The following is a 14,436-nucleotide window of genomic DNA, read 5'->3' on the forward strand; positions in this document are numbered from 1 at the left end:
TTTTATCTTACCAAGCATCGTGATTAATAATAAATAGAATCTGCAACTCAAAATTGACAAAATCATGAATTTCAATTTTAAAATTGGTGAATTAATCCACAGAACTCCAATATACATAGACTTATTTCAGACGAAATACCTTAGACGTCTTACAATTGCATTTGTGGACATTTATCAAAAAATGTCTTTGTTCTGTTTAGTCGCCGTAAAGCAAGGACCGCAATGGTTCTGGTGGTTGATTTTACTGTGGTAATTTAACTTTGATTCTTGGTGTTTTCGAGTGACTCCACTTGACAATTTTTACCAGTAACTCGACTCCAGCGCCACCTTGCAGCTGTTTTTGTGTAATAGTACATATTGCCCCTACCATTACCAATACATATCTCGAATTATTAAAATCGTTTCTGACATTTAGTAGGCGTTCACTCACAAACACACGTTCCGAAGAAGTACATATCGTAATTCACAAAGGCACTAACCAAACAATTTTTATTTTGCAGGAGAAGCAAAAATATTATAAAATGAGTATAAAAAACAGGTGCCATGCAGCTCCGTTGTTTTGGTACTTACACTTTAAAATTTTTATTTTTACTTTTAATACGTCCTACCAAAATCTGTGAAAAACGCAGTTTCGAAAAAAGTGTTTTTTGGGGCCTCTGTGAATTAAGGTAACGATTTATATTTACAGATAGGTAAAAATTTCAGTTTGTTTGGAAGGCGCCACGCCCCCTTTTCTAATAACCCTTACTTTTCTCCGTGAGTATGGGATTGGTTTCAAATACCTCGGTATCTCATCCACCTATCAGAAAGCAGGTATCCTAATCCAGGTATTAAGCTACCAGCGTGCCAAATTTCAAGCTAATCGGACCATAAATAAGATTTTTTCGAATAGATCGGTCCCTTGTTCGCTTCCCGGAAAAAGCATCCTATATACTAATCTATGCAAAAAGCTACCTCCGTACCAAATTTTAAGCAAATCGGACCATAAATATATATGATGTTTTCGAATAGATCGGTCCCTGGTCCACTTCCCCGAAAAAAGGATCCTATATGCTAATCTGGGCAAAAAGCAACCTACGTACCAAATTTAAGCAAATCGGACCATAAATACGTTTTTTTCTAATAGATCGATCCTTGGTCCGCTTCCCGGAATGATCCTGTTCCCTAATCTATGCAAAAAGCTACCTAAGTACCTAATTATAACAAATCGGACCATAAATACGATGTTTTCGAATAGATCGGTCCCTGGTCCACTTCCAGGCAAAAAGCTACCTACGTACCCAGTATTAAGCAAATCGGTCCATAAGTAATACGATTTTTTGAATAGATCGGTCCCTTGTCCACCTACCGGTAAAAAGTAAATTTTTTGGGCCTGTGACATGGTGGTTGCTGAAAGTGGGCAGTTCACAATAAAAATATCGATTTCCTAAATTTGCTTTAAAATCTGACACCTGGAAATAATTTTATACATAATTGATCGGATGTTATATACTCACAACGAAAATTGAATTCAGAGATAACACACCTGTCCGTCGTTAACCATTGGCTAAATACTATTTTATCGATTTTGCAGCTACGATGATTCGATTCTAAGTCCTTCAAAGCTATTCCTGTTCCTGGGCATTTTGGGAAATTTCCAAAACTACGCTAGTAAGTTCGAACAAATCACTTTTTCAAAAATGCACTGTATTTAATAGAAAATTTTAAGTTTTTCCTTGTAAACTCTAGTTTAAATCCAATAAATTTAAATCGTAAATTTTCGTGGATTTTGCACACGCAAACATTATGTGTGCCCTTTGGTCTGGCCGAGATACACTGAGGTGGTCGCAATTTCTTAATTGATGTTAAAGGAAATTTTAGCATCCACACCTTTTATGGTAAACTCCAAGTACAAATTGTCAAGATTTCCTAAAAGCAAAGAAGACAAGATTAAAATATTGACAGTGGATAAAAAATTGTATTTGTTCTTAGTTATTAGAGAAGTAGTAGTAAACAATTTATATACTGTTTGTCGAGGATATGGGTCCGAATTTAATGGACCTTTAAATATTAAGAGAAATATTTTGCACTTTTATACTACTTACCTGAATTAATACTTACCTGAATTAATACTTTAAATTTGTCAAAATGAAATACTCACCCTGTACATATGTCTAACTATGTAACAAACCTTCGGCTATTGTGAACAAACATCTGATATCTATGCAATGGGCAAGCAATAGGTTTAAGTTTAATCGTTCGCTACCCCTCATCCCAAACAGACGTGATTCGAAATTTTAGCAAGTGAAAATTATTCCCCCGCCGGTATACCTATACAGTTATATAAATACATATAATAAATAAAGTGATTAGTGAAATAGTATAAATCAAATTAAAACTCTCTTTTATTCATTTGAGTTATGAATATTTTGCCGAAACCCCTTAAAAAAAAGAACCAATTTCAAATAGAAATAAATTTATGTACAAAGTACATAAAAGAAAAACCACAAACTTATACGCAAGTCCGTTAACGACACTTAAAACGAAAAAGGTAGCGAGCGAAGTAGCGGAAACGAGTTAAGTCGTATTTTTTTAACTGCGTGCGCATCTACGAAAGTTTGAGGACAAAGTTTTTTATTTAAACCCAAGATATAAAACTCGGCTCGGGCAAATAAAAAAGTTTAATTAAATTGAAAAAAAAAAACATAACGTGAAGTAATACTTTCATCTACGAAAAAAAACCAAGAAAATTTTGAAGTTGGTGGTGGAACAACAACAAGTTTAAATACTAAACCAAAATATATAAAAACAAGCTGATCAAACATAAGACGGCTACAAAATACATGCACACATAAAGAAACGACAAATTGCAGTGCAAATAAAGTGAACAAGTGGGTGCGAAAAAAAAAACAAAAACAAAAAAAGTAATTGGCCGCCCAACAACAAATATAGGCGACATACCGCAGGCAAGTAGCCGTCAAGCGCCCCAACAACAACAGCAAGAAGCCAAAGGCAATTAGCCGTAGAAGCCGCCAGCAACAACAGCAAGGAGGGCGCCAGCAGCCCTTGGCAACAAACAGCCCCATAATAGCAAGTAGACACACAAAAGCCGCCCAACAACAGCAACGGCAAGTAGCCCACAAGACGGCGGTAAGCAGCAGCACAACAACAATAGTCAGCATCCACATACAAATACTCAGCAGCGGTTTGTAAAAAGAGGAATGCCCAAGTAAGTCCATATGAGTCATAACCAATGTATACATACACACATCTGCTTTTGCTTAAGGTTATATTTTTTCTTTTTTCTATCTAGATCCCTACCTCTACCCCTGTTCGTTTTATTAACATTCATGTTATTCTGTTTTCCCATTATATTCATTTTTATCTTTATACTCTATCGATAACTAAATCGATAATAACATCCAACAAAATATCGATAACAAAACCGATAGATACATAACAAATCGATAACAAAATCGATGACAAATTCGATAAAAATTTCAATAATCACAGAAATATCGATAATACCATTCGTAACAAAATCGATTAGAAAATCGATAACAGAATCGACAAATATCGATAACAAAATCGATAAATATCGATAACAAAATCGATAAATATCGGTAAAAAATCGATAAATATCGATAACAAATTCGATAAATATCGATAACAAAATCGATAACCAAATCGATAAATATCGATAAATAAACCTATAAATATCGATAAAGAATCGATAAATATCGATAACAAAATCGATAAATATCGATGACAAAATCGATAAAAAAATACAAAATAATTAAAATATCGATAACAAATCGATAAAAATATCGATAACAAAATCGATAACAAATCGTCTCTATATCTTTTCCTCTTCAATTATCTTTATTTTAATTTTTCTTCCCCTATCTTCGTCTTTACTTTTATCGGTATCCTCTTCCTCTCTCTTTGTTTTTACTTTTATGTTTATCATTTTCTTCATCTACATATTCCCCTTCACCTTTGCCCTTATATATATAAGTAAAGTGTTTAAATTTACCTTGGTCTTCATTTTTAACTTTATCTTTACGCATCTTGGGTTTTGTTTTTATTTTTACCTTTGCCTTTATCCTTTTCTTTATCTATGTACGTACTCACCTTTACTTTCATTCTTGTATTGGTATTTTTCTAAGTTTTATTCTTTAACCTTTTATTAGCAATTTTTTGTTAAATTAATACCATACACTAAAGAAGCACTTGTTTCAGCCCCAATAATTTCCGTTGCACCATTTCCATTGCATTATTTCCGTTGCACCATTTTATTTGCAATCTTTTGTTAAATTAAGACCATACGAAGAAGCGTTTCATCCCCAACAATTTCCGTTGCACCATTTCCGTTGCATCATTTCCGTTGCACCATTTCCGTTGCATCATTTCCGTTGCACCATTTCCGTGTGCAATTTCCCTTGAATTTGCCAATTTACTCCCAACCAACCAACCGCCGCTAAAGAAGTTTCACTTCAAAAATAATATCCGCTAAGTATAAATATATATTCTCGTACATAAATCCGAAAATAACACTATACGTATATATATATATATATATATTCAACTGCCGCCAAAAACCTTCCAAAAAGTACACTCGTACGTATAAGACACTTCCCCAATTTACTACTGGGTATATAAGCAAAGCGACGGCTAAATCTCCCCCTACCCGGGCATATATATATATTAACCATATACGTATTTATATACGTGTATATTTATACTGTTCCAACTCCACAGTGATTTTTCTCCCTTTGCATATCCACTTATTCGCTATTTGCATTAGCATCGCACAGCTAGTGGATTACATACGTACATACACACAAACGTGTATACATAAGCGGAGCTAACTGCACTAGCAAACACAATTTGGCTGACTTCCAAAACGTGTCAATACAATGTTTGGAAACTGTTATACTGCGATATTCAAACTGTTTGTATATGCAGAGTTGCGACACATTGCAACCATATACATTGCATATTTCAAATAGTCGATATAGTCGATATACATTGTCAATATTTAGTATTTGGGCGTTATGGAACATTAAACTTTGTACGTATGCAAAGCAATTGACGTTTTAGAAGTCAGCCTTAGTATGCAAGGTATATACAATATATATATATATATATATATATATATATATATATCAGGGATTGGCAAAGGGTGCTGTTTTTGTGACTTTAAGCCTACTCACGTTAAAAACGGAGGATGAACGAACACCACCGCAAAGCGTGCTGTCTTGCAAATACAGCCACCACATGTGAACGATGCTTATAACAGCTCATACTGATATTGACTTCGGCAAATCTGTACTCCGAATGATCGTGCACGAAACCAGCAACCGCCGTATTTGATCGACTGCCAAAAGCACGATACTGCTTTGGACGGTTGCCGAAAGCATGACAGCTTATGTGAAAGACTGGCGAAGGCAGTTAGCTAACTTGATTTGTTGCAGAAGTCAAACCGCCGCCTTTGGTTTGTTGCTGAAGGCGCGTTTGACGTGTTGCCGAAGTGATGATACTGTAGTTCAAAAACATTCAAAGACACTTGCTTGTTTGAAATGAAGCATTGATATGTACATACATACATACTTACGTACGTATGCATATTCACAACTAGCCAGCAGTGAGCAATGCAATTGAATGGTAGACGCGCTATAAATACATACATACATGCATACGAGACGATAAATTACCCTTTACCACATTCGTCGTCATTTCAGCAACAAGTCAGATGATTTTCAGCAAAAAGTCAGATGATTTTCAGCAACAAGTCAAATGGCTTTCAGCAACAAGTCAGATGATTTTCAGCAACAAGTCAAACGACTTCTGCAACAAATGATGACTCTCATGTTTTCGGAGCCGTTCAACTGCCACGTTTGCTGGTTTCGTGCACGATCATTCAGAGTACAGATTTGCCGAAGTCAATATCAGTATGAGCAGTTATAAGCATCGTTCACTTGTGGTGGCTGTATTTGCAAGATAGCACGCAATGCGCTCGTGTTCAGTCATCCTCTATTTTCGTTAAGGTATCGATACTACTAAGCCAACGCCGCTGCTCAGTCATACAAAGCAGCGGTATTGAATGAGTATGAACAGTTGACGATCAACCAATGCCAATCCCTGATATATATACACATATAAACCAATATTATAAACGGTTTCTGTACTCAGATGCGCTGAGACAGGACAGTGTGGAGCAGAAATATAGCAACGATTCAAAGACAGTGCCGAGTAAAAATATAGCGCCCAATATAGTGTGCTACATAATATACGCACAAAAATTATTCACATATATATAATAAAACACACGCACCCAAATATTTTCTCTACGTACTCAAAGTCTCGAAGAATCGATTTATACACACATATTAACCCCTCAACTCACTCATTATGTCGGAAGATAAGCAGGAAAAACTTCAAGCCCTACACACCCAGCAAAGCATAAGAACAAGATCAAAATCCCAAGCCGAAGAGGATGAGGCCGCTTATAATCATAAAAAATTCCTTTATGAAATTTCGAGACTGGACAAATATTGCGAGAAGTGGTGGAGCATTAGCGAAACGGACCACACTGAGGCAGGACTGAGAACATATCTGGAGCTCCTCAACAAATACATGGCCCTGGTAGACGCAGCTAACGAAGCAATACAGATGAGCAATGCAGATGAGAAGACGCGGAAAACCTGCGATGCCTCGTACGATAACTCCAGCGACAACGCGTTAAACACGAAGCTGAGAATCAACGAGTTGCTCAGCCAGTTCCAGCAAAACTCGGAACCCACCAGAAACAACACATCCCTTGTGATGATGCCCCAACCCCAACCCGGTTCGTACAATTACCTGAAAGTACCTGCTTGTGATACTGAAGTCTTCTATGGTGGATACGAAGACTGGCCATCGTTCAGGGCCATGTTCACAGCAATGTACATAAATCACCCCAAATTATCTCAGGCTCAAAAGTTGTACCACGTGAGGCAAAAAACTCGCGGGAAAGCAGCCCTCCTTATTAAAGTTATGCCCTTAATGATCTCAATTTTGCTCTCACTTGGGACGCACTCAAATCCCGTTACGAAAATCGTAGAATTGTCGTTGACAATCAAATTAAAACTCTTTTTAACCTTCAGCCCGCACATACAGAAAACGGTGAAAAGATTCAACAAATTCAAACGACAATTAATAATTGCCTCTCTACTCTGAAAGCAAACGGAGTTTCCACTGAAAGCTGGGACCCAGTGCTCATATATCTCTGCTCCTTACAGCTCCCAGACGAAACCCTAGCGTTATGGGAACAATCTCTAAACTCAAGAAAAGAGTTACCCCTCTGGTCAGAAATGGACCAATTTCTAACAACTCGATACGAAGTTGTAGAACGGCTTAGCACATACAGGCCGAATAAACCAAAACCGCCTCAACCCACTTTCACGGCCTCTCAATCGTTCAACTTCCGGAACAAAACTCAATCGTTCCATACTGAACAAAAAAAGCTAGTCTCATATAAATTATGCAATTGTAGTCACTCCATGATGAGTTGCGTAAAATTCAAAGAACTATCCGTTCATGATCGGAATAAGTTCGTTAAAGAAAACAATTATTGTAAAAATTGTTTGGCATACTCTCATTCAGAGAGAGATTGTAAAAGTAACTTCACTTGCGTGTATTGGCAAAAGCGACACCACTCTCTCCTTCATTTCCCAGCAAAATCCCAAACGCCAAACAATAAAAACCCCACTAAAAACTACGTCACATCTCACGTGACCATTGACAATGAAATGCTATGTACCCTTACCCAAGCCGCCGCTTGGTCTAGCCACAACCAAAACAAACTTTGAAATATTAGGAATGGGCGGACGGACAGTCCAGAATGCGAACAAAATTTGCTCACTCACAATATGTTCTCCAGGTCTCACCCTAAAAATTGCAACTCAATACAATAATACTCCCCCAATTGACGCACTTTTTACCATCATTCAAGGGGACCTACGTTGATCTCCAAGAATACGCCTCAATGCCTCTAGCTGATCCCAACTGCTTCGCACCCGCCAGGATAGACATGGTAGTTGGTAGTGACCTACTCCCCAAAATACCCATTCCAGGTCTCAAAATCAACGTTGGCGGAAGCTTAATAGCCTGAAATTCCATCTTTGGGTGGATATTAAGTGGCCCTGTTGCGGAACAAATATCAACATTTTCCACCCAGGTAGTTGAAGACTCAGCAGATTCCCTAGGAGATCTACTCAAAAGATTTTGGGAACAGGAGGAGGTTCCATCGGCTCCCACTCACACAGACGATGATGAATTTTGCGAGGAGCTCTACAAGAATACTACCTATCGGAGAGAAGACGGCCGCTACGTAGTAAAACTCCCATTCAAGTCAACATTTCCCGACTTAACCGCACTAGGTAATACCCCAACGGAACTCCAAACCACATATTCAAAGGTACTCGAAGAATACTTAACTTTAGACCACATGAAGCCCACAAAATCACGAGAAATCATACGTGATGGTAAATATTTCTCATTTTACCTGCCACATCACGCTGTGATTAGGCCTGATAGTAAAACTACTAAAGGCCGAGTAGTTTTTAATGCGTCAAAACTCTCTCACTCCGGCCTCTCACTCAATGATGTACTGCACACCGGTCCCGTACTCCAAAACGACCTAAGGCTTATAATTCTCAAATGGAGGTTATATAAGTATGTGTTCAATGGCGACATTGAAAAAATGTATCGCCAGATACACGTCCATAAGGAAGATTTCCAGCGAATCTTATTCCGCCGATCCCCCGAAAGTCCGACAGAAGACTTTAAACTAAAAACAGTTACATTTGGAGTTAACTTTGCTCCCTTTTTGGCCATAAGAATACTCCATCAATTGGCCAAAGACACACAACAAAAATCCCCACGAAGCTCAGCAAGTTTAGTCAACGAAACTTATGTTGACGACATTCTCTCAGGCGGGCACGATCTGTACTCAGCCAGGGAATCGATATCTCAAATTATCGATGTCCTAAAATCAGCAGGATTTCCCTTTAAAAATATCACTGCAAATATTCCACAGTCTGATCTGTTAGACACAGAGTTTCTCCAATTCAAAAAGGCAAGCTCAACGAAAACCCTTGGAATTAAATGGAACGCTCTCACAGACACGTTTTCGTACTCAGTAGATCCGCTCCCTGACACAAACACTGCTACAAAACGACAGATCTTATCTGCTGTCGCGAAAATTTCCGACCCGGCAGGATGGCTATCGCCCATAATGATAGCAACGAAAATTCTCCTCCAGCAGCTCTGGATGGAAGGAACAGACTAGGACGAAGCTATCAAACCCACCTCACTTCTCAAATGGAACTCTTTCCAGAAAAATCTCTCGGCGATCAAAGAAATTGAGATACCCAATCTAACTGCATGGATTTTCTGATGCCTCTGAAAAGGCTTTTTGCGCTTGTGTATATCTAATGGATCAACATGGCGAAACTGCAACTTCTCATCTACTCGCAGCAAAGAGCAAAGNAATCTAACTGCATGGATTTTCTGATGCCTCTGAAAAGGCTTTTTGCGCTTGTGTATATCTAATGGATCAACATGGCGAAACTGCAACTTCTCATCTACTCGCAGCAAAGAGCAAAGTTGCACCCTTACAGACTGTTTCTCTCCCAAGGCTGGAACTCTGAACTCACAAAGTTAGTGAAACATATCCGATCCCAACTAGATCTGCCCTCTCATGAACTAACGTTGTGGACTGACTCTTCCAGCGTGCTAGCTTAGTTGGAAAAACCTCTCTGGATGTGGAAGACGTATGTAGCATCCTAGATCCTTCAAAACGTCAACAATGCTACGTGGCGTCATGTCTGCAGCGCCNTCTGGATGTGGAAGACGTATGTAGCATCCTAGATCCTTCAAAACGTCAACAATGCTACGTGGCGTCATCCAGCAGATCTAGGCACACGAGGAGCCAAACCTCAAGACCTCGTAGACTGCTGTATCTGGTGGAAAGTCCCCGAATGGCTAACAAAGCCCTCCATACTATGGCCTAAAGTCACCCCAAATCACCCATCTCCTCCAGAACAAAAGCACATAGAAGCATTCCATGCAGCCGTAAGCACCGATCTCTTACACCGCTTCTCCTACTCAAGAGGTCTCCGAGTGGTAGCATTCATGTTACAGATTGTAAACAAAGCCAAAAGGTTGTATGTCCCACAAACCATCACTCTAACGCACACCGAAAAAAATCAGGCGAAATTTCTTCTCATTCGGAATGCTCAACACAAATATTAAGGAGAAACGATGACAACCTTGGAAGCGAAAAAGACCCATTGCTCACCCTTAACCCATTTTTGGATAAGTCAGGCCTGCTGCGCGTGAACGGACGCCTCACTTACGCCGCCCTCAGTTATAATGAGCGGCACCCCATTATTATACCAGATAACTCAAAGCTATGTTCTCTCCTTCTCGCTGTCCTCCACTCAACACTACTACACGCCGAAAAGCAGCTGATGATCCGCATGGTCCAGGAGGAACACTACATCCCTCGCCTCAAGCAGAAGATCAAGACATGCATCTTTCACTGCAGGACATGTACCATCTACAAGCAAAATATGAAGTCGCAAATGATGGCCGCGTTACCCCCAGCACGCTCTACATACTCGCTCCCATTCCAAACCACTGGTGTTGATTTTGCTGGTCCGTTCCTGGTAAAAACCTCTACTCTTCGTCGAGCATCTCAGTCCAAAGCATACGTCTGCGTTTTCGTATGTTTCTCCACAAAAGCTATACATCTCGAACTTTGCTCTGATTTAACAACAGAAGCTTTTAAGGCAGCATTCACACGATTCATCGGACGCCGAGGAATACCCCACAAAGTGATGTCCGACAATGGAAAAACCTTTGTAGGAGCACAACGAAGTCTCAAGAGCGAATTGTCCACCTTTCTTGAGGAAGTCTCAGCGGATATTGCCAACAAATATGCCCTCTACGGCCTCTCATTGCAATTCATTCCTCCGTACGCCCCACACATGAGAGGACTCTGGGAAGCAGCAGTGAAAAGTTTCAAGATTCATTTCACCAAAGTTGCGGGCACCCATAAATTCACGTATGGGGAGTTCAACACTCTCCTTGTCCGTATTGAAGTGGTTCTGAATTCGCGACCGCTATCCCCGATGTCACAAGATCCTGATGACCTACAAGCTTTGACACCAGGTCACTTTCTCCGCTGCTCTCCATTCCTGAGCCAAACTCCGAAAATCTCTCCCTAATAAATAAGTGGCAGAAACTAAGGGTACTCCATCACCAGTTCAGCAAGCCCTGGAAAACTGAGTATCTGCAAGAACTCCATAAGCGCTACAAATGGAAAGGCCAGGAAGCCAATCTAAACGAAGGGGACTTAGTTGTCATCAAAGACGATCTCCTTCCCCTCAACGAATGGCGGCTCGGCCGAATTACGAAACTCTATCCCGCTCCCGATCAAAATGTTCGCGTGNTCAACGAATGGCGGTTCGGCCGAATTACGAAACTCTATCCCGCTCCCGATCAAAATGTTCGCGTGGTAGACATTCGCACCCAAAGCGGAACCGTCACATGCAACATAACGAAGCTTTGCTTATTACCACCCGCGTAGCTCATGCCCTTACCCTCACTCTACTATCTTTCTCACATTTTTTCTCGTCTCAGTTCACCAATCACCCGCATGCCACTAACAATGTCCTTCGAACGTGTATTTACAGGCCTCAAGAATTCGGCAAATGCCGACTGTGCTGCCGCCCCCTTTCGCTGCGCTATTGCCGCGCCTTTCTGGCCATGACGCCGGACGAACGCTATGAATCCGCTAGAGTGCACCGCTACTGCATAAATTGCTTAGCTACCTCTCATGTAACGGGCGCCTGTGATTCCCCAAGCAGTTGTCATCTGTTTAACCAGGCTTGGGAAACTCTGGAGCAACTTCAGGACCTGGTTCAGGTCTCGTCGCCGCAGGCCCGCCGGCAAGTCGAGGACATGGGTCCGAATTTAATCGACCTTTAAATATTAAGAGATATATTTTGCACTTTTATACTACTCACCAGAATTAATACTTACCTGAATTAATACTTTAAATTTGTCAAAATGAAATACTCACCCTGTACATATGTTTAACTATGTAACAAACCTTCGGCTATTGTGACGGCCGCGCCGTCTCAAGAAATTGTATCACTGACCAAGCCAAAAATGTATCCAATTTTCTTTTGTTGCGTATACATCTCATAATTTGTAAGAAACCAAAAATTTTCACGAAAAAGACATAATTTAACCCATTCTAAGGGCTTGGAATACATATATATATATTTTTATTTTTCATAAAATCAAACATTTGTAATTTCAATTTATAAAGTACATTTTTTGTGCATAAGTATTTTGCAAAGTAAGTATAATAAATAGTAAGTACACTCTAAGAAGAGCATGTAAAACTACTACTGAAAAGTATCTATTTTTCAACAAGAATCTGTATAAATGTACGTATAAGATGTTCAGGATTTGATTTAGAACTTTAGATCTTTAAAATATACACATAAATACACATATAAAATGTTTAGAACTGCAAACATTTTCAAACTACAAATACATACTATACTAATAACATAAACATTAGGGGCTCACATTTACTAAATTTTAAACAATTTATGTGGAATTTTGCTATTCACGACAAATTTGGTATGTAGAAGTAAACAGGCAATGTTTAGTGTGCAAATTTGCACTCATTAAAAGAGGAAACTGGCTACCTCTCTTTATATTCGCAAATAAACAACATTTTTTTAGAGTGTATTTAAAGTCTTTTCAGTAAAATTCATACAAATTTCCTTAAATAAATCAAATTTAGTTTTTTTAACAGTGTATTTTAAACTACATTGAAATCTTCTTTCTTTTTAAATTAATAAATGAAAATATGTGATATGAAAGAGATTACTAGAGAAAGAGTTATTTACTTTATATATATGTATATTAGGATCTTGCTTAAAGCATCCTTTTTAACTAATTAAAACAATTGCGCTTATATCTCTTCATATGTTCACTGCTTCGTTCACTAAAAATAAAATGCTTTAATTTCACGCTTAAGTAGCGATTTTTAGTAAATTTAGAAAACGTAATGTTTTCTACCATCTTTAATGAAAATCGATTTTAGAACAAAAAAAACTATAGAAAATATAAAATTTTGGACTATTTAAAACGGCATCCACATACAGGGTGTCCCAGAAGTAACGTGCCAAACTTTAGGGGAAGGTAGGTGGGGGGGTGAGCTCACTGATAAACAAAAAATTTTCAGGTAAAAGTGTCACCGTTTTTGAAATATTTAAATTTTTTCGAATTTAAAAAAATCGTGGCTTTTCATGTGTTTTCTTTAACTGCAACTAGAAACCGGGCAATACTTAGTAAATTTTTTATGTAAAATACTTCCAGATAGTTGCCTCTCCATACTCAAATGCAATGTAGTTAAAATATATTAAGGAACCATCATAAAATTAGGACTATTTCTGGATTTTTAACTTTTTGATATTTTCTTCCCCAACTTTGACTATCTCGGGTGAAAAAAAATGTACTGAGCTATAAATTTACATTACATAAAAAAAAATTGCTCATTTAATAAAGATTTCAGAAAGGTGCCACACTTACTGTTTTGAATAGAAAAAAAAAGTTATTGCCGCTTTTGTGGGTAAAGGACTGAGACACGCTAGAATGTATTTAATAGATTTAAATTGAATTTGCGTTTGTTACCGTCAAATGACATGCTAAATAGTACAAAGGTACATAAATATTTGCTTCTGACATTATTTCATTTTACTTACCGGAATTCGGACTAGAGTCTATAACAATGGCTATATCTATCAATATTTTGTGTGAAGGATGGGTTCACGTGAAATAAGATATACATGAGTTGTTTGAAGAAAAATTTATTCATTTATTGATAAAATATGCTCAAATTGGCGACCTTCTACTCTAATACAAGCTCGGCACCTTTTAGGAAAAGACGCTTTTAGAGATCTTAAACTCAATTGGGCTATCTCAGCAGCAGCTCCATTTATTTGCTCCCGCAAATGCTCTTCGTTTTGAATTGTTTCTGAATAAATTTTGTCCTTAAGACAGCCCCAGTAGAAAAAATCTAATGGATTCAGGTCTGGCGATCGAGCGGTCCACGTGATTGGCCCGTGTCGTCCAATCCATCGGCGAGGATAAGTTTCGTCTAAATGAGCTCTTACTTCACGCCCGTAGTGAGCAGGGCACCCGTCATTTTGCAGCCATAGTCTTCGCCGCAGGTTTAAGGGTACATCTTACAAAAGAGTTGGAAGCCGTTTCTGAAGGAACTCTAAATAACTGTAAGAGTTGAGCGTTGGCGGCAGTTCCACAGGTCCCAATATCTGACAATTAAAAATACCGCACCATAAATTTATTTTGTACCGGTACTGCGAA

At 38.6% G+C, this 14,436-nt stretch overlaps 1 protein-coding gene across 1 annotated transcript; it reads left to right on the forward strand.

Annotated features, from left to right (window-relative positions):
- The first annotated feature begins 1,636 nt into the window (after window positions 1-1,636).
- On the forward strand, window positions 1,637-12,190 carry LOC108359135 (uncharacterized). The gene is made up of 3 exons (XM_017610833.1): window positions 1,637-1,650; window positions 2,398-3,208; window positions 11,724-12,190. Exons 2-3 carry the CDS (start codon window positions 3,201-3,203, stop codon window positions 12,016-12,018), a joined length of 303 nt encoding a protein of 100 aa, XP_017466322.1. The 5' UTR covers window positions 1,637-1,650; window positions 2,398-3,200; the 3' UTR covers window positions 12,019-12,190.
- Window positions 12,191-14,436: the final 2,246 nt, after the last annotated feature.

The sequence above is a fragment of the Rhagoletis zephyria genome, unplaced genomic scaffold (genome assembly GCF_001687245.7).
Source record: "Rhagoletis zephyria isolate East Lansing unplaced genomic scaffold, Rhagoletis_zephyria_1.1 Rzeph_scaffold_00345, whole genome shotgun sequence".
Taxonomy (NCBI): Eukaryota; Metazoa; Arthropoda; class Insecta; order Diptera; family Tephritidae; genus Rhagoletis; species Rhagoletis zephyria.